General features: G+C 40.6%; 1 protein-coding gene across 1 annotated transcript in view; it reads left to right on the top strand.

Annotated features, from left to right (window-relative positions):
- Positions 1-14842: 14842 nt before the first annotated feature.
- GLUD1 (glutamate dehydrogenase 1) overlaps positions 14843-22893 on the top strand; it is a 31042-nt gene continuing 22991 nt past the window's right edge. Inside the window, exon 1 of the mRNA XM_084265563.1 lies at positions 14843-15308. Coding sequence (XP_084121689.1) covers positions 14882-15308 — 427 coding nt within the window. The 5' untranslated portion in view covers positions 14843-14881. The remainder of the gene's footprint in view (positions 15309-22893) is intronic.

Genomic DNA, 22893 nt, shown 5'->3' with positions numbered 1-22893 from the left:
CAAGAAATCTGCTAGGATTGGTAAAATGCCTTTCACAACTTGATATGTTAGTAGTAGACTAACAAAAGCTGCACTTCCTCTTGTAGTTAAGGTAAGCAGGGTATTTTTTCATTTGTCAACAACATTAAATAATTAAAGTTAGACATCTGTTTACTAAAAAACTAACCACCTGCTTAGCACAGTCGTACTAGAAGCACACAAGTCATCACTAGACCAAGATGTGATCCAAGGCTGTGCACAAGCAGCTCCAGCAGCAGTCAGGTGGCATACAATCCCGTAAGACCTGTTTAGACCAATAGCTCAATCAGGAGTTCATTTGCCTCCATACTGTTTATTCAGGATCTCTCCAAAAGAGCAAATATTTAACTGTCCTGTAAACAGAAACAACAGTATTTTTTCACAGGATTGAACCTATAGCACCAGACCTTTCTACCTGTCCTCTACCCTGAGCTACATTCAGCACATTTTATCTACTTCTGTAGTATGCAACTACATCCTTCATGTAGTATCATTAAAGTATTGCTGGGAGGTTCAAAGAAACTGGTGATGTGTTATACTAAATAGCTGACGACCCCAGTACTTATGTATCTGAGTAAATGAAAAGCTGGCTTTGCACAAAATTTCTCTAAGTCTTATGTCTCAAAAGGAAGGTTCATAATACAAGCTTCTGATATAGGCACTGTACCCTAAACAACCCTGACAGATATTAACTACATGATAGTACTGACAAATACAGGTATCTAGTATTTTTGTGCTTAAAAGCATGAAGAAGTTTTCATGTTATATTAGGATCTTCCCCTTGCACACACTACACACACAACTGCCTCCCCCCACCCCCCCAAATACACTTTAGTCTAAACAACTGAAGATGATATGCACCTGTATCTGGAAGTTGAAAGGTTTAAGGTTTTTTTCATAGATAAAGCTCCCTTAAGGAAATATAACCTTCAGACTTGGTCCAAGCTGGCTCCACACAATAGTGAATGACACTACAAAGATCACAGATGGTTCACTGCACAGACTTGCTCTTTATTGTGGTTACAGAAGCAATGTAGCTACCAACTTTATAGAACTGTATGAATGTCAGTCAAGCAAATGCTCTCTCACAGGTATTACAGCTAAAGACTCAAGTTGTTAATTTACTGGACCACTGCAGAAAAAAAAAAAAAAAAAGATAAAAATTTCACAGTATTTTAAGCTAGTGAAAACTACAGTAAGACTTCTGGAAACACAAAGAAGGTTTAAGTCCTTTTGCACTTACCTTACAAAAAAAAAATAAGATATGATAAAGGAAGTTAGCATTAGCTTTTTAATATATAAACCTTCACATTTCAATGGTTTAGATAGATGTTAGTTTAACAACTGGTTAAGCTTTAACAGGGAACAGGTGACACTGAGTAACTATCAACACAGCTGACCAAGCCAAAGGTGCCTTTTAGATGCAAATTTCCCTATTTCAAAGAGGTACCTTTTCTCTCAGACAGAATTCTAAGTCAGCAATGCACTCACACCACCTATTCAAAATAATCTGACTGATTATACCTCAAAGCAGTAGGTTACAATTTCTATCCTACTATGTCCATAAAAGTTAAATTAAGTCACAATTGAACAGAACTTGTGAATAAAATGCTTGAGACATTCATTAAAGGCCCATACATCTATCTACCCTTTTCCATGGCAATTGAGCGGTCTGAAAACACCTCAAGCAATCAAAAAACCTAAGGTATGGTGTTAAGTCATCTCTAGTTTCTCTGCTGCTGTCAATCATAACACATAGCAACATAACCACTGATAAAAACCTTCTGTACCTATGTTCTCAGTAAAGATGCAGGATTTTCTTCACTGTTTCTATTGAAGGCCAATAGGACTATTACTGTGTACTCTCACTCAGTTATCTTTAATTTAATAACTTCTAATATCATTTTGTTATTACTTGCAGTACTACATAGTCCTCATTTAATCACAGAATACATTAAGTTCGAAGGGACCTTAAAGGTCATCTGTTCCATTGACCCTAATAGTGAAGAATTTCTTCCTAATGTCTACCCTGCTCTAGTTTATATTTATTGCTCCTCATCCTCTCACTACAAACAGCTCTTCCCTAGCTTTCCTATAGGCCCCCCCTTTTAGGTACTGGAAGGCCACTATGAAGTCTCCCCTGAGCCTTCACTTCTCCAGGCTAAACATCCCCAGCTCCCTCAGCTGCTCCTCATAGGATTTACCCTCCAGCCCCTTCACCAGCCTGGTTGCCCTTCTCTGGACTCGTTCAAGGACCTCAATGTCCTTCTTATGGTGAGGAGCCCAGAACTGGACACGGCACTCGAGGTGCAGCCTCACCAATGCCCAGTACAGGGGCACAATCACCTCCCCAGACCTACTGGCCACACTGTTTCTGATACAAGACAGGATGTTATTGGCTTTCCTGGCCACCTGGGCACACTTGCGGCTCATATTCAGTCAGCAGTCAACTAACACCCCCAGGTCCTTCTCTGCCTGACAGCTGTCTAGCTAATTTGCTGAACACACTTCTTTTGGTGCAATGCAGGATGTGACTGGCCTTCTGAGCTGCAAATGTACAGTGTTGGCTCCCGTCCAGCTTTTCATCCATCAGTACCCCCAACTCTTTTTCCACAGGGCTGCTCTCCATCACATCATTCCCCAGCCTGTATTGGTAAAGAGAATTGTGCCAACCCAAGTGCAGGACTTTGCACTTGTCCTTGTTGAACTTCATGAAGTTTGCCCAAGCCCATCTCTAGCTTGTCCATGTCCTTCTGGATGACATCCCCTGCCTCTGGCATGCCAACTGCAAGCTTGCTGATGGTGCACTCAATCCGAGTAAGTCATTGACGGAAGACATTAAACACTGGTCCCCATACAGATCCCAGAGGGTCAACACCTGTCACCCTCTCCATCTGGACATCAAGCTAGTGACCACTACCCTCTGGATGCAACCATCCAGTCAATTCCTTAGCCACCAGACAGTCCATCCATCAAACCCATTTTTCTTTAATATTGAGAGAAGGATATTGTAGTGGACCACATCAAAGGCCTTGCAACATACTAAGAGGTTGAGTCTAGCCTTATCTGCCCTACTTGAGCCAATCAGAAAAGATTTCAACATTATTTCCTCTCTCATTTTAATACTCTGCTACCCTAAGTGTCCATCCAGGTACATGCAGATACAACACGTTCACATACACCAGGAACACATGTAGAGAAAAGCACCTTTCTTCAGAGACGCTAATACTCTTGATGATCAACCTTACAATCCAACTATGTTAGCAAAACCCATGCAATAAACATGAAAGAACCACATTTTAAGTTGTGTAATTTTCAAAGCTACTGAAGTATCAAGAGTTAAGAACAGAAACTAAAGCCTTATCCATCCATTTGTCTTTATGCAAAAGCTGCTCCAAGCTGAAGTAAAAATAGAAATTGTTTCTGAGTATAGTCCGATACAATGAGGAAAGACTACAGATTCAACAAATGCTCACCTCAACTTACTGAATACTTTGTGTCCTGAAACCATACTCCTGTTTGCAAATACAATTTTTTTCTGTCTGCCATTTGTTGCAAAATCTATCCTTGATGGTTACTAGGATGGAAGCAGTATGACTGACAGTGTATACAAAGGCCAGTGTGGCTACTATTATACTAGCATAATTTTTATCTACACAACCATGTGAGCTGCTACACAAAGCTAAAAATCACAGTAGTCCTCAGAAAAGTATTTTAAAAACACTAGTTGGTAATTTTCCTATAGAACAGAAGTGGCAGTGTCAATGTTAGAACTGTAACTTTAAGAAGAGTTCCATTTAATACCCCAGTGCGCAAATAAGTTTAGTACTAAAGTAGCTCTGAATAGTCTTTTGTAGCCTGTCCTTATTCTGTCAAGAAAGACAGTTACCACTATATATGACTTACAGTACATCAGCTTCATGCACACACAGGTGAATTTTACCTTCTGTAAAAAGTGGAAAGATCATTAGAGGCAAATTATTATTAATGCAGACAGGTGATGAAATTCAGAAAACCTCCTATCCATCCCATACCAAGCTATGATTAACTCCAAATTTTACTTGCTTGTTTTAGGAAATACTGGAATATAAATTAGCTATTGTAGTATTGAGCATGTAGCAGGCAATAAGTAAATCCACATCGGTTATCCTTCCTATAAATTTCACATTAAGACCTGTTTATATGCAATTACTTTAAGATTTTAAAATCAGCAGATAAAGCAGAAAAAGCTATGACTTTAAACACATGCTTTATTACCTTTCTCCACAGATTAGTAACCTTTACAACTGACCTGAAAGGAATTAAACCAGCAGCACGGTTTCTTCTATCGTAGCTAATGTTCTGAGTTATCTGACGTCTCCTTGCAAGAACTATGACAATGCTTAAAACATAAATACAAAGCTTTATCTTGCAGCTAAAATCAATATACCATCCAAAGTGATGGTAGTTTGAGAGCCATGGGCTCATAACAAACATTAAATGAAATATGGTAACATTTCATGTTAACTATTATGAAACACCGGAGCAGAAGAAAAAAGTTAAAAATCAATAAAAATGTACAAAACCAAACTGTTAAGCTATCACATCTGTTGGTACAAATCTAAAAAGTAACAAAAGAGGTTTCAATCTATGGTATGGAAATCAGATTAAATACAGCTGAAGGAGTCTTCCCCAAAATAAAGACAGCACTCATTCATTAAGTCGAAGGTATTCAGTGACAAGTGAAAAGCAAAATATGATGCTAACTGAAAGCTTTAACAGCTGCTTGACACTGAAGTAGATTATACAGAATCACAGAATCATAGGGGTTGGAAGGGTCCTCCAGAGATCATTGGGTCCAACTCCCCTGCCAAAGCAGGCTCCCTAGGACAGGTCACAGAAGTAGGCGCCCAGACTGGTCATGAGTATCTCCAGAGAAGGAGACTCCACAGCCCCTGGGCAGCCTGTCCCAGGGCTCTGTCACCCTCACGGTGAAGAAGTTCTTCCACATATTGGTGTGGAACTTCCTGTGCTCCAACTTGAGGCCATTGCCCCTTGTCCTGTCCCCACAGACCACTGAGAAGAGGCTGGCTATTTCCCCTTGTGTCCACACTTGAGACATCTATAAACATTAATAAGATCCCCTCTTAACCTTCTTTTCTCAAGGCTGAACAGTCCCAGTTCTTTCAGCCTATCCTCATAGGGGAGATGCTCCAGTCCTTTAACCATCTTTGTTGACCTCCACTGGACTCTCTCCAGGAGATCCCTGTCTTTTTTATACTAGGGAGCCCAGAACTGGATACAATATTCCAAGTGGGGCCTTACCAGGGCAGAGTAGAGGGGAAGGATCACTTCCTTTGACCTATATATATACACAATATATTATGAACTGCACCTGCCAACACGCTGTTTAGTAGTAATCTCAGACTTTCACCACACTTCTGTACAATTCCGGTGCAATGAAAAGTTTATTTTCCACTTCAATTAGAGCGCAGCTTCCTAAGAAGGTAAGCATTATCAGATGAGAGACCATAAAAAGTGCATTGACTCAAACTTACCTTTCAAAAAAAAAATGTCACTCCTGCAGAGGGTGGGAAACCTTACTTGAGACTGAAAGAATGGTGTTTGAGCTATTCAGCTGCTCATCTTGTGTAAATCAAAACACAGTTCATCAGGGACTGAAGGTTTTCAAAGTTATCTAGGGTTTTCCAGGTTAGATTCTCAGTTTGCTCCAAGCTCCATGACAGAAATTTGCCACCACACTACATACTAATAACAGTACTCACGATAATTCAAGAGTAGTCTAATCACATTATCCAAAGGAGGAAATACTGACTTATCATATCAAGAACTAGATGTCAAGAGCAGTACCTCTGGAAGAAAGCTTGTCATTTATCTTTAAGATTAGTAGTGCTTTACAAGCAGTGATGCAATAAGGAGTTTGATCTTGACTGATTATTCTACTGTTAGGAATGATATTCTCATGCCTGAGAAGTCAGATCTCTGTCCACTGGGGTTACATTGCTGCACATGGGAAGACTAGGGAATATCTAAAATAGTGTTTGCACTCCCAACAGGCCAGTTAGAATTAAGAGCCTATGTGGTTAAAGATCTGATCTAAAGATAATCTCATCTCTAGATTGAACGGGAAAACAAAACAGGAAAAAATAAGTGCAGGCAAAGCTCAAGTTCCACTACTTTACAGAAGTTGATCTGACATTCTCGGCAAAAAGGCACAATCATATCTATGATGGCACATTCCCAAAGAACTCATGTCAACTCCAGTATCTACTTCCTTTGTTTGCTGAGTAATTTCACCTTAGTTGGCATTTTAGAAATTTTTATAATCAGATATAGTCACAGGTCAAGTTCTCTTCACCTGTCATCTAATGAAGACTTGCTGAAAGACAGATTTTTTAGACTGTAGGAAAATCCTGTAACTTATATTTTAATTATCTTCAACATAAGATGAACGTAGTTACATTAGAACCCACTCTGTTCCTAACAAGGGGAAAAACTGAGTAAATGTAATGTTGTCAGAGAGGGATATAAATTCAAGGAAAGAACTATTTTACTTATCACATAGAAATCAATCTAAGACATCCCTGTATTTCTTGAAAAAAACTAAGTTTGTCAGGAAATAAAGATTATCTGTTTAATACGAAGGAAATTCCATGAGTTCCTCATTGACAATAATTATTGACCATGCTCTGTAATTTCTGACTTATATTCATTCAAATATGAGGACCGTACCAGTTTGCATAACCAGCTTAGTTCCAAATTACAATTAATGTCTTTTTCTCTCCTATGTCTTTAAGAAGTATGGTATAAATTATCAAATGTTTTTATGCAAACTCAAGATAGGAAAGATTAAGTAATTTTCTTTGGCTCACACAGTAAGCTGAAACAAATGGAGAATGGACCTTGAGCATTTTGCACACTCCTACTTTAAACACTGCACTATCATCCCCCAATGCATAGCCCTTTGCCTTTCTGTTAAGTCACAAACCTTTTCATCTCAACTTCTCAGCTCATCTACTAAGATTTTAACATTTATCCTATTTCTATAGCTGCAATTTTCTCTTCCTGCAATGTAAGATATCTTGTGCTCCTTAGTCAAATGCTTTTATTTATTACTTTAGGTTTCAGGTGCTAACTTACCAACTTTGAATTATTTGATTATTTTACAATGATATATTAACACAGGGCATCCATTACTACTTTTTTATTTAGTTCTTGAACCTCACACACTATTTGAAAGAGGGTTTATCTTTCCTTACGTATCACGCAGAGCCTTTCCACACAACTGAGCCTTAATTTTCAAGACATTAAAAATTACTTTAAGTCCTCAAGTAATGCACTGTATTCTGATGTGATTTTAAGAATCATACTCTGAGGAAAATAGGGCGATGAGAATAACATGTTTTGCCAAATAGGGTATTTATTTTCTTTTAGTTAACAGCCCCATTAATTTCTTAGACTTCAAATAACCTTCACTGAATTAGCAATGTAATAAACAAGAATAAATTAAACCTAAAACTAAATAACGCTAATGGACTTGCACTACAAGAACAGGTTCACTGGTAGGTGAGGCGTAAAGTATACAGGGGGAACAGAACAGTGAAGGAGACTGGCTTTTTCCTTCTTTCACCTCTATTACCTTCAACAGATATTTGTCATGAGGAAGAAGCTCTCTTTCTGCTTATATAGCACAACGTTACATTTATGTAACGGCCACAACACTAGACTATAAACCTGAGAAAAACACATAGCATACATGTGTTCAAGAAAGTTTCTCTCTAGTGATAATTGTGGGCAATCTAAAAGCATATGTTATTTAGAGTTTTCCTTTACTAAATTAAAAACACACCATCTTACCTGAAAAACGGAAACAAAATCAAGCATTTACAAATTCCATCATGATTGTAACTCATTAAGTTACATGACAGCTATATAAAACTCCTTCCAAAATCAGGAAATCTGTTACCAATGATGTGCAGAGGCTCTACCTTACCAGTTTTTCAAAATAACCTTACCTTCAACCTATTGACATTCAAAGGAAAAAGCAAAGAGAAAGTAGAATTGATCATTATCTTGACATTATCTTGCCAACATCAGCAAAATTAGACCGTACTCAAGAAAAACCTAAACAGCACAATCTTCAGCTTCTTAATTAAAAGAAATGCTTATCCAAATCAGACCCTATGGCAGTGCTGACACTTTATGGTAGCAAGTGTGAACTATCCACATATCAACTGCCAATATCCCTTGAATGCCCCCTATGACACAACTAGGCCCACCCCACACTTGCTTCTTAATGTGTCCACATCAGCAATAAGAAATCCATGACAGCAAAAATGTCTCCAGAAGATATTCCAGAATAAACATAATTTGGCTGTGAGAGGCTTTCCCATAACTCCGTAAGCTGGATTCATGTCTGACACGGCTCTGCTATACATTTAACATGCCTGTCATATAGACACCTGAACACCATAAACAACCCATAATAATAATGAACTATAGCATTTCCAGAGAAAGACATTATTGACAAACCACGTTATTTAACTAGAAAACAAACCAAATGGACTGGAAAAATATGTCACTTTCTAAAAATAGTGTTTTCAAAAATTCTTCAAATGTGTTCAAGATGGGAAAATTTAATTAAAACAGAAGTATTTTATTCTGACCTATTTTCCCATTCTGAGTTTCCTCTGGGATAAGCTACATAAGTGACTTATTTCACTTATCTCTACTTCCAGTGGGCACCAAGAACAATCCTGAGATCTAAAAGATGACCAAAAAATACCATACATAGGTTTTTAGCATCCAGCATAACCAATTATTTTTTTTACATGATCCACAGCATGTTGAAAAATACCAGGCAATGCACTATTGGCCTTTTCTGATAAATAATGCCAATTTCAATTGCACCAACAAACTTGAGTGACAATTCTTAATTCCTTTGCAATGTGGGCTTCATCCCCCAACACCTTTCACAAAGGATTAAGTATTTAAGCATATTTTAACAATATGCATTTCCATAGCAGGTATTCCAAAGTTAAGTTTGCTACCAGAAATACAAACAAAAGCACTACAGGAGACTAGTATTCTCCAGTTCCTAAGAGGTTTAATGTTTGTTATTTAAACAATATGCACTTTACGTCACCAAGTTCTGATTGTCAACTGAGTAAAACAGGAAAAAACTGGAAGCCTCTGATGCTGTGATTCCAGGCTGTTACGATCACGAGGATGATTTTCAGGCAGAGCACCAAAAAGCTACCATGAGTTGTAAAAAACATTAATATCCGTTTCAAATACTTCTAGTTCACTCCTAGCAAACCATACTTCCTACTATCTGTAGTTTGCTGTGTTGATTAAAATAGAGAGTAATTCTCTAAAATATAGCATAAGTCCCAGGAAATACACTGACTGAAGTTTTTTTTTCCTTCTAACCCTATTTAAGGGTACAAAGCTTGCGGGCTCACAGTACACCCATGAAAGTATTTATGGCTCTATACCTGTCAGTTTTCCCCATAACTAGATTTTTGCATGAGCGGATTTCAAACAGATTTAACAGTTCGATGGCAATCTCAAAATATTTGGTTTGGTAAATCTATCATCTTCTTCTGTCTTTTAAACTAAAAATGAGGAAAAACTAAGCTAAAGATTACTCCACAAAGACACAAAACAGCTGCTTTAACAGCTACTCAGATACAGGAACTTAGAAAAGACTTCACATTGACCCACAAAAGCCTCTACCACTTCATGAAGGGCCATGTTGACTGAAAGGTAACTGAGATGACATTAATTTGCTACCAACTTCAGTAAGCTTCAGACCAGATCTGCAAGCTCCAGAGAAAGTACTTTTGCCCTACCCATCTGAAGTGGCAGTACAGGAAGTAAGTGGTATAGAAAAAACATATTTTATATTTCTCAGTTATATTATCTGGCAATGCCTATTAGTAATATGTGACAGTAACAGTACCAAGACATGTCACAGAAAATTTATATCTATCTACAGACCATCTAAACAAGATTGGAGAACATTATCTCCTGTATAGATGAAGAGCTTTTTATATCTCTTCTGTCACAGAGCTGAAGTAACCAGTTGGCAACCTCAGTCATCATGCACAGCAACAATATAAACAGATGGAGACACACAGTCTTTAAAGCTGATAAGCATAAGCACCACCACTTTAAGGCAATCAAATTGTATTTACTTTTGAGGTAGTTATCAGAATTTACTCAATATTTTCTGACTCACACAGCAGAATTATTAACATTTTAAAACCTCTGAAAACTGACTCTCTGACACTTGCTCTGGAACACTGGTAGAACACTTACTGAGGGTTTTTCAAGTACCTTTCACTGAGAGAATTAGGAACCTCTGAAAAGTTTACATTCCAGATAACTCATTTTAGCATTTCCTATAGGAAGACCCTACCAGGCTACACTTACCACTCCCTACTTTTACAGTGCTACAGACAGGCAAAAATATTACTATTTATACACGAGCAAGGTGCTAGCAGCTTATACTTGAGTTAAGCAAACATGATAATACTTAAAATTAATGAAAATTAATAAATCAAAATATTAAATAATCAGACCCCTGGTACCTAAGCATCTCATAACAAGGTAGTATTGGAAGCTTTAAAGTCTCAACAGGAAATAATCCAGACACCTCTTCTCCAACTCCTCAGCATTACAGAAAGCACATCTCAGATTTGCAGCATGCGCAAATCTCACCTCTGCAGCCTGTCTGGAAAACCAGCAAATTTAGGTTCATTTCTATCAAGGCAAAGGGAGCAAATAAAGAAAAACTGCTAGTCTGCTCTCCAGCTTTGGTATGGCTGAACACAGCCAAAGCTATTCATAAAGGAAAAAAGAATTCTCTCACAGACCTCAGTTAAAGGATTCTAGGTTTTTTCCAGAATTTTAAGTTCAGCTGGCTCCTCCTTAGTTTCCCAGCCAATATCTAAGTATCAATACCTTACACTGCCAGTGAAATGCCTCTGTCAGCTCTAAGTCTCTATCTGGTTGTAGAGATGACTGACAGGGAGATTTCTAGTCAGGTTTTCATTTTATAAAATTCATTTGTAACCTGTCTATATAATCAAAGTAATCTTCTGGGATTTACCTAATTCATGTGTTGCTTGCAACAGCACCTGACAGAGCCAGCCCTCTAGCAACACTGTAAAGCTAGACAACCATGCCACACTTCTCATTTCAGCCCTGTCATATTGTACACTGGCTTGGCATAAAAAGGAAAGACTATAAACAACACATATAGCACTTCAGCTCTATTTATCACTCAAATCAGAATCTAGTAACTTATTTGCAAATCTGGAATTTAAATTAGGCTCAGATTAGATTTGATTTTTTAAACTGTATTGATTTTATAAAAATACACTTATTTAAAAGACCACATGCTTTACCAACACTTTTGCCATTATTCTGAGGAATGAATGCTGGTACATTTGCCTGCAGACAGAGAAACAGACATCATCTGTTTTCAAACTCCGTATCAAAAATAATGATACATGAAGTTCTACTTTAAATCATTGTGAAGGTGGAAAATACAATCCAAAAACTAAACAATATATCAAGTTAAAGACCTGCCAAAGATTTAGATTGCTCTTTGATGGTATTTTAACATACTTTGCTACAAAATGCAGGCAGCTCTAATGCAGTAGGACTACTGAAGTCCTCCTACCCTCTATTTAACAACCCCATTCACAGGATCTCAACCAAGAGGAATATGAATAGGACTACAGTTAGTATTCCTGACAGACACCCTCTCAGCAACTATTGTACAAGATACTTCAGAAGATGCTTTGAAAGTTAAATCACGTTGTCACCCTTACCTATACTGTACGGATTTTAAATAAGAACTTATTCCAATCCATCATGTATACACACTTAAATGACCTTGCTGAAGAGCCCATGAAACATACAGACAGCTCCTACCACACAGGTACTACGAATTCTGTGTGTATCTCAGTCTTTAGATAAAGGTCTAAGAACAACATTCAGCATGAAACTTCTGGTAAAGAAGAAAAAAATTACCTTTCGATCCATCCAAGAGTTTTTTATGGTTTTTTACTCAAATGTGAATCTTTGGATGGCACCTGATATGCTACACAACAACAAAGAGGATAGTTAGTCTTTCATTACTGCAATTGCTACTTTCATACCTGCTAAAACCCTAAAGCATATGAATTTTAATTTCCTCTGACAAACAGATTTTGCTTCAACTGCCCACCACTTACCATGTAAGAATACTGAAATAGTGGCACATGACTCCTGTTCTTATTTTTCTTGAATACCACAGTGAGGCCACAGTGAGGTTACTCTTGCCTTCACAAGAGATTTTAAGCAAACAAAAATATAGTAGGGACCTGCTGAGGTTAGCAAAGTACCTATAACCTGTACACATTGCTTCATTTAAAAAAAAAAAAAGAAAGCTTTTTTCATTTACAATACTTAAAGACTAAGAATTTTAACACACTACTTGAGTTATTCTTAGCATTCAGCACACAGTTTGTTTAATATTTTGCTGAAATCCAGCCTTGCTTAGAAAAGAAAGCAACAATGGTGTTGCCACAACTGCAAATACAATTGTGTGATTCAAACTATGGAGAGATTCAATTTCTTCTCAAACTGTCACTGCCCATACTCAAATACATGCACAAAAGTGTACTGAAAACAGACCCCGATATTGCAAGCAGCCAATAATTGAGCAAACATCATAAGTTAGAGATGTATAAGTTAGAGTTGTCACTGCTGAAGGCAAGGTGAGAGCTAATAAGCATGGTAACCTCATTCCGATTTAAGCCTACACTGGAGCAAACCAGTTAATCATATTTTTCATCTATCTTTTAGACTGTGAAATAGTATTCTAAACCTAAGGAACCAGGCAAAAAGAATTAGCTGATAAGGACTAACTGCCATAACACCTTTCACCACTTTCCTTCCTACACACTTATAAAAGTTTAAGAACTTGTACATAAGTTGAGCTTTAGCTAATGAGAACCTGTGATAGAAATCAAATAATAGCTCAAAACTGATACAACCAACGAGAACACTGCAATCCTGTGAACTTAAAATGGAAAGCAACAGAAGTTCTATGTAGCAGAGACAGAAAATATGTAAATAAGTTTCTTTTTGAAACCCCGTGGAAACTGGCCTAAGAACAAGCTCCTTTCTTGCTTTTGTTTCCGTATCACTGCTATCGAGGATCTTTGTTCTCTAGGCTATGGTTACAAACCATCCTCATTACAGATAAGAGGCAACCATTGTCATTGTGACAATTTCTCAGGAATATTAGGATAGATAAATAACATGAAACCAAGATAAAATTTAACTATCAGTCGTATGAAAAGTTTATGTGCATTGAGTGCCTGTGACTAATCTGCCTGCTGACAAATATACGCAAGAGTTATATTACTTTCCCACAAGCCTTGCAGCACAGCCCTTGGATGTCCACGGTGGTTAGAGAGATTCCCACAGAGATAAAGCAACTTCCTGGTTATTCGCACTGAGGGCATCGGTCTCCCACATACCTAAAATAGAAACCAGCCTTGTAGATTCCAGATAGCAGCCAAATCCTACAGGAAGCATGCAAATAACCTACTTCTAAACCAAATCTGGCAAAACTGTTACAATACACTGTCTCTCATGCCCTGAAAGGACACATTACGCATTCTAAAATATTGTTATAGATGTACTCAAAAGCCCAAGCTACGTAACAAACACCTCCCCTTAACAGAACAAGGCCTGGTAAAAGGTGACATGCTACCGAGGTGTGAGTAGACACAACAGCTGCATTAGCAGGTAGCACAGTACCAACCTCAAGTCATGATTCCCACTTAACAAGGCAGTCAATTAAACACATGTCGATATGCTAGGCTTTCCTAACAGGCGCCTTCCAAAGTGTTCACGCAACTGTTTTTCCCAAATAACTTTGTACACACCACTATGCAGAAATACCCTTACTTGCACCTGTACTGGCGGTGTGAGAGGCCACGTTCTTTGCCCAGCTGAAGGCCAAGCCAATTCTCCTTCGGCCAGAGCCCTGTAGTGTCCCCGCCAGGCACAAACGCAGGGGAGGCGGCACTGGAGCCCAGCAAGAGGCTCGCGTTTCTGCTTTATGGGGTGCTACTCGCCCCGCGTCCTTCACCCGCAACAGCGCTTTCCCAGCGCAGGGCAAGGGAGCAGAGCACACTAAGGAGCACCGGGTCGGCAAGGGCCGGCAGAGCCCAGCTCTCCGCCTGGTAGCGGCCGTTAACGGTCACTGGCGGGAGAGGCGGCCCACAACCGCACACGAGGCGCAAGGACCTGCAACTCCGCAAGAGAGGAGAGCGATCCTTCCGGGGAGAGGCGGCGGGGCGGGGCCGCCCGCCACACGCCAGCCTACCCGGCCACCCCCTCCCGCCGCTGACCTACCGAGGCCCGCGTAGAGAGCAGCAGCGGCGGCGGCTGCAAGCGCCTACGCCCCCCTCGCAGAGCCGCAAACTGCCAGCCAAACGCTGCCCGGGGGCGGGAAGGGCTTAGTCGGGAGGGGCGGAGGGCATGCACTGCCTCCAGCGCGCATGCTCGCCACACCCCTACCGTCCCGCCCATAGCGAGACTCCCGCGCGCCGCGCCCCCTTCCTCCTCCGCGAATCCCGCCGGGGGCGGGGCGGAGAAGAAGGTGCGCAGGCGCAGTGAGGAGGCACGGCGGTCTCCTGCGCCCCTAACCCCCCCCTCCCCGCTCCCTCCCCCACCCCGAGGCCGTTTAAAGGCGAAGGCGGCGGCGCCTCGCACCTATTGTGGCTTCAGTGCCAGGACCAGCCAGCCGCTTCTCCTGTCTGCGGGCTTAGCGGAAGCGCCGGTGGCTGCCGCCATGTACCGCTACTTGGGGGAGCTGCTGGCGTCCCGCCTGGCGGCCGGCTCGGTGCTGGCGGGCGCGGAACCGGGCGGGCCGGCGGCAGCCGCCGGGGGGGCGGCAGCAGCGGCGGCATGGGGCCGGGGCCCGCGGCGACACTACTGCGAGGCGGCGAAGAAGGAGGACGATCCCAACTTCTTCAAGATGGTGGAGGGCTTCTTCGACCGCGGTGCCAGCATTGTGGAGGACAAGCTGGTGGAGGGGCTGCGCACCCGTGAGAGCATGGAGGACCGGCGCCACCGCGTCCGCGGCATCCTCCGCATCATCAAGCCCTGCAACCATGTGCTTAGCGTCTCCTTCCCCATCAAGCGCGACAACGGCGAGTGGGAGGTGATCGAGGGCTACCGGGCGCAGCACAGCCAGCACCGCACCCCCTGCAAGGGAGGTGAGACCCGCCTCCCCCCACACCCTCCACCTAGTGTCCGGGCCCGCGGAGGGACCTGCGGCCGGGCCACCGCACCCGCAGCGTGCCCTTCCCTTGGCCGGCAGCCACTCTCCCGCCGCGGGGCGGGCGGTTCCCTGAGGTACCGGGAGCCGGGGCGGGGCGGGGGTGCGACGCGACGCTTGGTTCCCCGCTGCCCGCCCGGTCTGCGGTCGTTATCGGGCGTTCCGCCGAGCGCCGTCAGCGTCGTTCCTCTGTAACTTGCGCTGTCTGAAGGGAAGGCAGGGGCAGAGCTGTTCCAACGGGTCCCGTCGGCGGTCTGCTGCCCGAGCAGCCCCACTAGTGATCTCCTGGCTAGGCGCAAGGTCTCGCTGCGGCCGGTCACGCAGCCTTGACAGCAGACACCGCTGGTCAGGCGTCAGGCAGGGTGAAGGGTGCGAGTGCAGCCCGCACAATTGCTTTCAAACCCCATTAGTGATTATTAGAAAACCTATGGAAACTCCACGCTTGAAGGCTCTGCTCTTGAGCCGGGAGCTGGAGCAGCTGTCCCTTAACACTCTGCCTGCTGTCTTCATGAAACCTGGCTGGATATGCAGGAAGAGCCAAAAGTGATTTATTTTTTCCCAGGGAAAGCTGCCTTGGTATAGGTGAGGCCAACAGCATGGCATGGCTCTGTCAGGGGACCGGGAGGGTGAATCCCACGGGAGCTGAGCAGAACTGAGCTCACAAGGGATCAGCTCTGGTCTCAGAGGAATCAAGCTCCCTTCCAGTCTAGGATAGATGGCATTTCCTTAAATAACAAATACATAAGTACTTCATAACTTAAGACAGTTAACTGTGGGAGACCATTTCGGGACTGTCTTAAACCAGAGCTTTTACAGTCTGTAAATACATCTCTCTTTCTTCTGCACACACCAGCTTTGTGGTAAATAACGATGGTTGCACAAAGCAACGTGATTTGTTACCAATGAAGACCTCTGACTTCCAGAAAAGAGTAGGAAGGGTGTTCTTGGTAATCAGTTCAGCTTGTTTGTGTGTATGACATGGGAATTTTTTTTCTTTGCAGCACAAATAGCCTGTCCTGTAAATGTGGTTCCTAATTTTCCAAAATCAAGTATATAGTCAGCATCCTGTGACAGGTTTAATTCTTTCCCAAAAGAGACTAACTCAAAATAACTTCTGGTGATTACTTCAAACAAGAGTTACAGGTATTAGGCATAGCTGTAGCTGAAGCTGGGTATGACTGAAGCCTACTCTGCGGAGCTGCTTTTTCTCAGCCATTTCTTTAACTTATTCTAAAATAACAATGGTTATTACTTCTGTTTTGTCCCTGTTTAGGTTAAGTTGCTGCTGCTTACAATGAGTATTTTTCTGTAGCCCATGTAACTCTTGAGATCCCCACGTGAATAACAAAATACAGTTCAGTGGTAAATGAAGCAACAGGATAGTATTTCATGTATGATAGCTTCTAATGTTTCACATTAGTATTGCTCAGAACTGAAAGAATGTTTTCACAATAAAGAATTCTAGATTACACTGTACACAACCAACTAACACCAGTTGGGTGATTGGATACCTTCAGTTGTAAATCCTGAACAGAATTTCTTGTTTTTCAGTAACACTTCTTATGCCTCTCTGCACTGACACTGGAGCATTTATGGAAAGTTACAACTGTACATTTCAAAGCAGTTGGAAATGACAGCTAAAGAAAATACCCTGTCTCAACACTTTGTCCTTTCCTTCCTGTGCTCCCGCCCCCACTGGGTTTAGGGAAGGAATTGCAGATGATATTTTCTTTCCACTCTTTTCAGCGTAGTGATCGTAAGTGGATTTCACCTTCTAATGCTCTCTAGGAATTTGTTCGCTATCAGATGACAGATTTGTCTTTGTAGTAAATTTAAATGGGACATGTGGTAAGAGTAGATCTACTGCTTGAAACCTGCTATGAAAAAAGGTGGGAGGAAGCAGAACATTTCTACTTAAATTGCGAAGAAAATAAATGGTAAGGATATTCCTGCCTTTATGGCATGTTGGATCTGCTGGAAATGCACCAACAACTTGAACTTTTGTGTAAAAATGATTTTTAACCTAGAATTCTAGTAGATTCCACAGGGAAAAATATGCAAAGCCCAGTGAAATGCAACTCATAGCCTGTAGTAGTATGATACGGGACAACTTGCTGAAGTGAGTGTCTCAGACACTGGGGTTCAGAGTCTGATGCATGTAATCCACACCAGCAAGACACACAGAGGGACATAAACCCACTTTTTCAACGAAGAGGTGAGATAGCATCTAGAAGGATTGCAGAACAGAGGAGTAGCAGAACATCTAGATGTTTTCAGATGCAGAATTGTGAACTTTGAATTTTGCACTTACTGAAAAGGAAATTTTGATAAGGTTCCCCAAACTATTTTTTTTTTTTTAAAGAATCCGTATCGTATACTAAGAAGGAGGTAGCTTTTAGTTACTGCTGTGTAATTGCTAGCAAGTAGGGATCTCATTCTTTTAAGGAGCATTGTACTTTATATGCTCATCTCTTATATTTCTTGAGGTTTACATGTTATAAGAATTGTAATCAAATTTGGATTTACATCTTGAAGTACATTTATAGAAACAGTATATGGTATTCCCATTTAGTACTTGCTAATACGCTGAAGGATAAGATGTTTATAAAGAACATCAAATACCATTCTGTATGAAGATTGGACAAATAATCAGAGAGCACTTTGAGATTTAAATATGGAATGCAGGAAAATATTTTTAGGTCTTTTAAAGGCAGTCTTCCTTTTGTTCCTAATTTCTTTTTATACATCCATATCAAAATACTTCATTAGTGATTGTATTAGGTCTTGCTTCAAAGCTCATTTACAGATTTAAGCATGAGCTAATGAAGAATTATACTGTAAATCAAATTAAAGAATCTTGATTTAAATGCTCTAAAAGTGGAGACAGCTCAATTACTTGAGGGAACTGAGACTAAATAAACGTTTGAATTACCTGCACTTAGCAGCACCTTCTGTTGCCACTAAATACTTTTAGCTAAACATTATAGCGATATGTTTATGTTCCTTTTGTCAGAGACATCTCTTCAATTTCTTTGCCTGCTCATTCTCTTGGATATTTCTATTCAAGAAGTACAATGCCCTCAATACCCTAACTAACAATCTAAAGCACAGTTAATAACAGTAGGAAGTCATTTAATGACTTACTCTGCTCACCTCTCTTCTCCTCAAAACAGGTGTAGAAACAACACTTAGGACATGGTGTAGAAACATTGCTTAGGACATGGTTGTCACTACATGGTAGCGTGCAGGTGATTCTTCACTGGGTCAAGAGAAGAGCCTTGCAGGGAAACTGGCACTAAGGACTGAAACATGCTTTCTTTTCAGTGTATAACTTGTGGGGGTTTCCCACCTCATTGAGATAACCCAGAAATAACATCTTGTGTTGTTATTGTTACCATCCAAGTGGAAGGCCTTGTAGTGTGTCCAGTGTGCAAGCCCAGGTTTTACAGCGTAACTCTTTGCTGGAAAGGAAATTTAGTTAGAAGCCTCCTCGTCCCATTTCAAACATGGAGATAAGCGGTTTTCTTGTGTTTTGGAGCCCAAGTTGCTTACGATCCAAACGGAGCTTTTATATGGCTGGACCAATGCTGCGTGGTGGGTGAAGTAATGCTGTGGGTCAGATCACTCTTTCCCTTGCTTATGTGGTGACTTGCGTGCTAGTGGCCAGCACTAACAGGAAACCACAGCTGCTCTTGTTCACTGCACTGACAGCTGCCTGAAGAACTAAACCAAACCAAACAAAGTACAGGAAATGAGATGGCTGAATACAGAAGGCTGTTGAAAAGTACTCTGGCCGTTCCTACTTAAAATAATGAATCATTGTAAATTTATTGGGTTCTGTGGAAGGTATAAAACTGGTTAAACTGTTTTTTTCATGTGGTTGCTGATGTATGTTTTCATTAATAGGTCAGTTCCAGAAAACAAATCTGTGAAAATACCCAATATGCAAATATGAATAAGCTTATTATGAATTACGGATAAGCATAGTAGTAGGGAAAAGATTCCATGTTTGTTAGGAAGCATTTACAGTAGGGATAAAGCTGTTAAATGGTTTTAAAACTTTTTAAAGCCTTTTTATGTTAACCAACTGTCTGACAGGTCTGTTATCAGAGAAACCAAATGAATCACAGTTGGGAAACAGCCTAACCTTTTGTTGATGCTCACCCAAATTGCCTTAGTCCAGTCTCAATGGCTCCCTCTCTTCCCAAAGGCTTAAACACCAGATTTAGTTCCAAGCTAGATTTAGTCTTTCACTTACATAGGGATTTTGAAAACTTTTGTCATATGTTACTTGAAAGTTCTCTATGTGTATATAAAGGCAGATGAATCTTTCTTTATTCAGTTGACTTGGAGGTGAATCAATCTGATTTCCTGTGTGGTGCTGCTTTGGCTAGTTAGTGGAAGAAACTAGTCCATATTGCAAAAGTTCCCTGCTTTCTGATTTAGGCTACTTTTCTTCTGTCTATCAGGACTTATCCTTCTCACTTCACATTAGTGACCATCTTTCTGTGTAAGGTGACACTTACTCATGCCATCCTTGCTGCATTTTTCCAGTTACAGAGGATGATGCAAATCCCAAAGCCCAGTCACCATATAGTCTCTTCTGTACACATTACCTTGTCTGAAACAGTATATATGTACATCACAATGGTAACCTTACTTGGAAAAGAAAAAGTTTTACCTACAAGAGTTGGACCAGTACAAGCCTATATGTTGCCTTGGCTACAATAACATTGGTTATTCCCTTTTGTAAGGAGGAGAAGTAAGAATTAGTGCTACAAGGTATCTTCACTTCAGCAGAGCTCTTTTTATCCTGAGCTCTTGTGAAAGCTCTTATGCAGTCCTTGCAGTTTCAGGGCTGTGTACTTCCCTAGAGAAGTCAGGAGCGTGGGGCACATGTGGGACAACATCAAAGAGAAAAGCAAGGAATAATTGCATGGTTTACTTTTACATGGTCCTGCAAGGTGCACAGAATTAGACTTGATGATCCTTGTGGGTCTCTTCCAACTTGAGATATTCTGTGATTCTGTGGTCCTGGGTTTGTATTGGTGGCTTTGCTTTTTAAAGCCATGTATGGAGAAAAGTCTGAGGTTGTGTCTTTGGCCCAGGGGTCTTAGAGAGTAAGACATGGAAACATACCCCAGGGATCACACAATACATGCAGCTGTAACACAGACCATTTGAAACCTGAAACAAACTGGAAGCTGGTGTAACTTCAAAGGAATATGAGAGTTTTACATTGAAAAAGGTAACTAGCCTAATTGTGGTAACACTTGCAGTGTGATAGCTAAAGCTTATATGAGTACCTTGTTTTCATAGGTTTCAGTTTTCTTATTGTAGCATACCAGACTTTACAATTAGTACATCAGTGGATATATATTTAAATTGCAAATAGAAAAAAACCCAAAAACAACAGGACAAGGAATGGGTGTCCTGTGCTTTTGCTGTCCTTTAATCTCATTGTAATTCTCAGTGAACCTGTACCAGTTTTGTGGTTTTACCTCATACTATTGCAGGAAGCAATGCTCTTGTTCTTCTGGCTGTGATTTTTTTCTCTTTCAGCTTTTTCATATAATCAGATCATACTGTTTATGCAGTAGCCAGGTTTGTCCTTGATCTTAAATAGTTGTTTTCTCTTGCTACTGTTGGCTCCTTGTCTATTTATAGAGACATCATACCTCTCTTGGCATTGGGCTTTCTGGATAAACACGTGTTGGAGGGACTGAGGAGGGGAATCTCTTCCTCTTGTTTCTTGGGTTATCCAAGCAGGTATTCCTCATTGCATGAATTCCAACAATGTCATTTTGTTAGGAAGTAGACTATTAGGCAGAGTGTGGAATTTGCTAGCTTCATGTCGGCTCTATGGTAGCTTATTGTTTTGTGGCTCTTACAGCATTTGGAGTAGCCAGGGCCAACTCGTGTGTTATTTCTGCCCTCTGCACACAGCCATGCACATGGTATTAATATCTGCATGAAAGTAGTGTTACTGCATCTCTCTCTATCAGTCCTTGTTACTACAGTGTTGAGTGCAGCTTAGTGAGCAACCAAATTCTTAAGGTAGTTCTACAGGTGAGACTCAACTTGATAACCATATTTCTAAGAGCATAAGATCAGGTGCTATGTACATACCTGGTGATATATTAAATTTGTCATATTTACATTTGAAAGAGAGGATATTACTAATGCACCAGAATTATTATTTTTACTACAGAATGTTTTCCATTTTCTTCTCTGCATGGATTGAAATAGGTTATGTGCATACATGTATAAGTATATTTCAAGTACAAGTACAGCTTACTAATCGTGCACAAGAAGTCATACACTGAAGTATTCTGAGTACCTTCATGATCACTGAACAGATACTTATGGCTATATCAGAATAGTGGGATGTGTCCATAGGGGAATCTCTCTTCTGCCCCAGGTTACAGCTGGCTAATGCTGTGTGGGAAGAGATAAATATTTTTCTCTCTTGGCAGTTAATGAACTGAATTTAGGAATGAATAATTCTTAGTACTGATTGGTGTACAGTGTTTTTGTTTTCCAGCACTGAATTGCTCATCTTGCTTTGTTAGGTTGACTGGAATTTCTTAATCTTCAGTAGTTACAAATTTGTCATTCTGATAGGGCTAAGTAGTTTACTTATAGGGAAGGCTAGATTGTTTTTCTGGATTTAGAAAAATATACTTGCTCTGAAAGAGCCTAAGGATTGATAGGAAGATCTTTTTATACCATGTTAGGCATCAGTGATTATGTAGAGTTTGATAGTAGTATAATCCCAGTCTCACTTTCTTACTTCCCAAATTAAATCTAAATGAAAATGTTACACATAATCCAGAGTTAAAACATTAAGGAACGGAGGTGTTGCCATAAATGCTAGAGCTGACACATGGATTTTGTTTGGGGATTTTGCTGAACAGTTTGCACAAGGTCAGCGTCTCCGCTGAAGCTCCTTTAGGCTCTGGATGTAATGGCAGCCTATGGACAGGGTCAGGCATGCTGCTAACCCACAGAGTCACTGCAGAATACAGCATTGCTAATTGGGAAGTTAATATGGCTGCAGTCAGTCCTAAAAGTTTTCAGAGATAATCATGAAATCTGTCTTGCTGGATGCCATATGGATAGGGTAGAATAGCTGCTGTTGATGAGCAAGCATTTTGCAAATAGAGGTGAGCAGAACAAATGCACTGTCTTAACAAGAGTTGTCATCTGTAAAGGACCCAAATTAGTTTCAAAGTTCAAAGGATGATCACATCCAGAAGAAAACACTGAAGTCAAAGCAGGACAAAAGCCTCGATTACATATTAATAATTCGGATTCAAGTCTGTTCCGTGTTTGGGGCAACTTGAGAGACTTGCTAAGATTTGCAAGATACTTAGTGCAGGAGGAGTAGTTTACCAAGTGTTTTGCTTTGAACTGTCACTATGGCAACTGTTTAGTTTGAGACTTGTTTTTGAATACTTCATGCTCATTAGTGGTGAGGGCATACGTAGATACTACCATTGAAGATCACTGCACTAGAAGAT

The sequence above is a fragment of the Gallinula chloropus genome (assembly GCF_964237585.1).
Source record: "Gallinula chloropus genome assembly, chromosome: 5".
Lineage (NCBI taxonomy): Eukaryota > Metazoa > Chordata > Aves > Gruiformes > Rallidae > Gallinula > Gallinula chloropus.
Note: the sequence above shows the minus strand (reverse complement) of the source record. Positions and strands in the feature narration are given on the sequence as shown.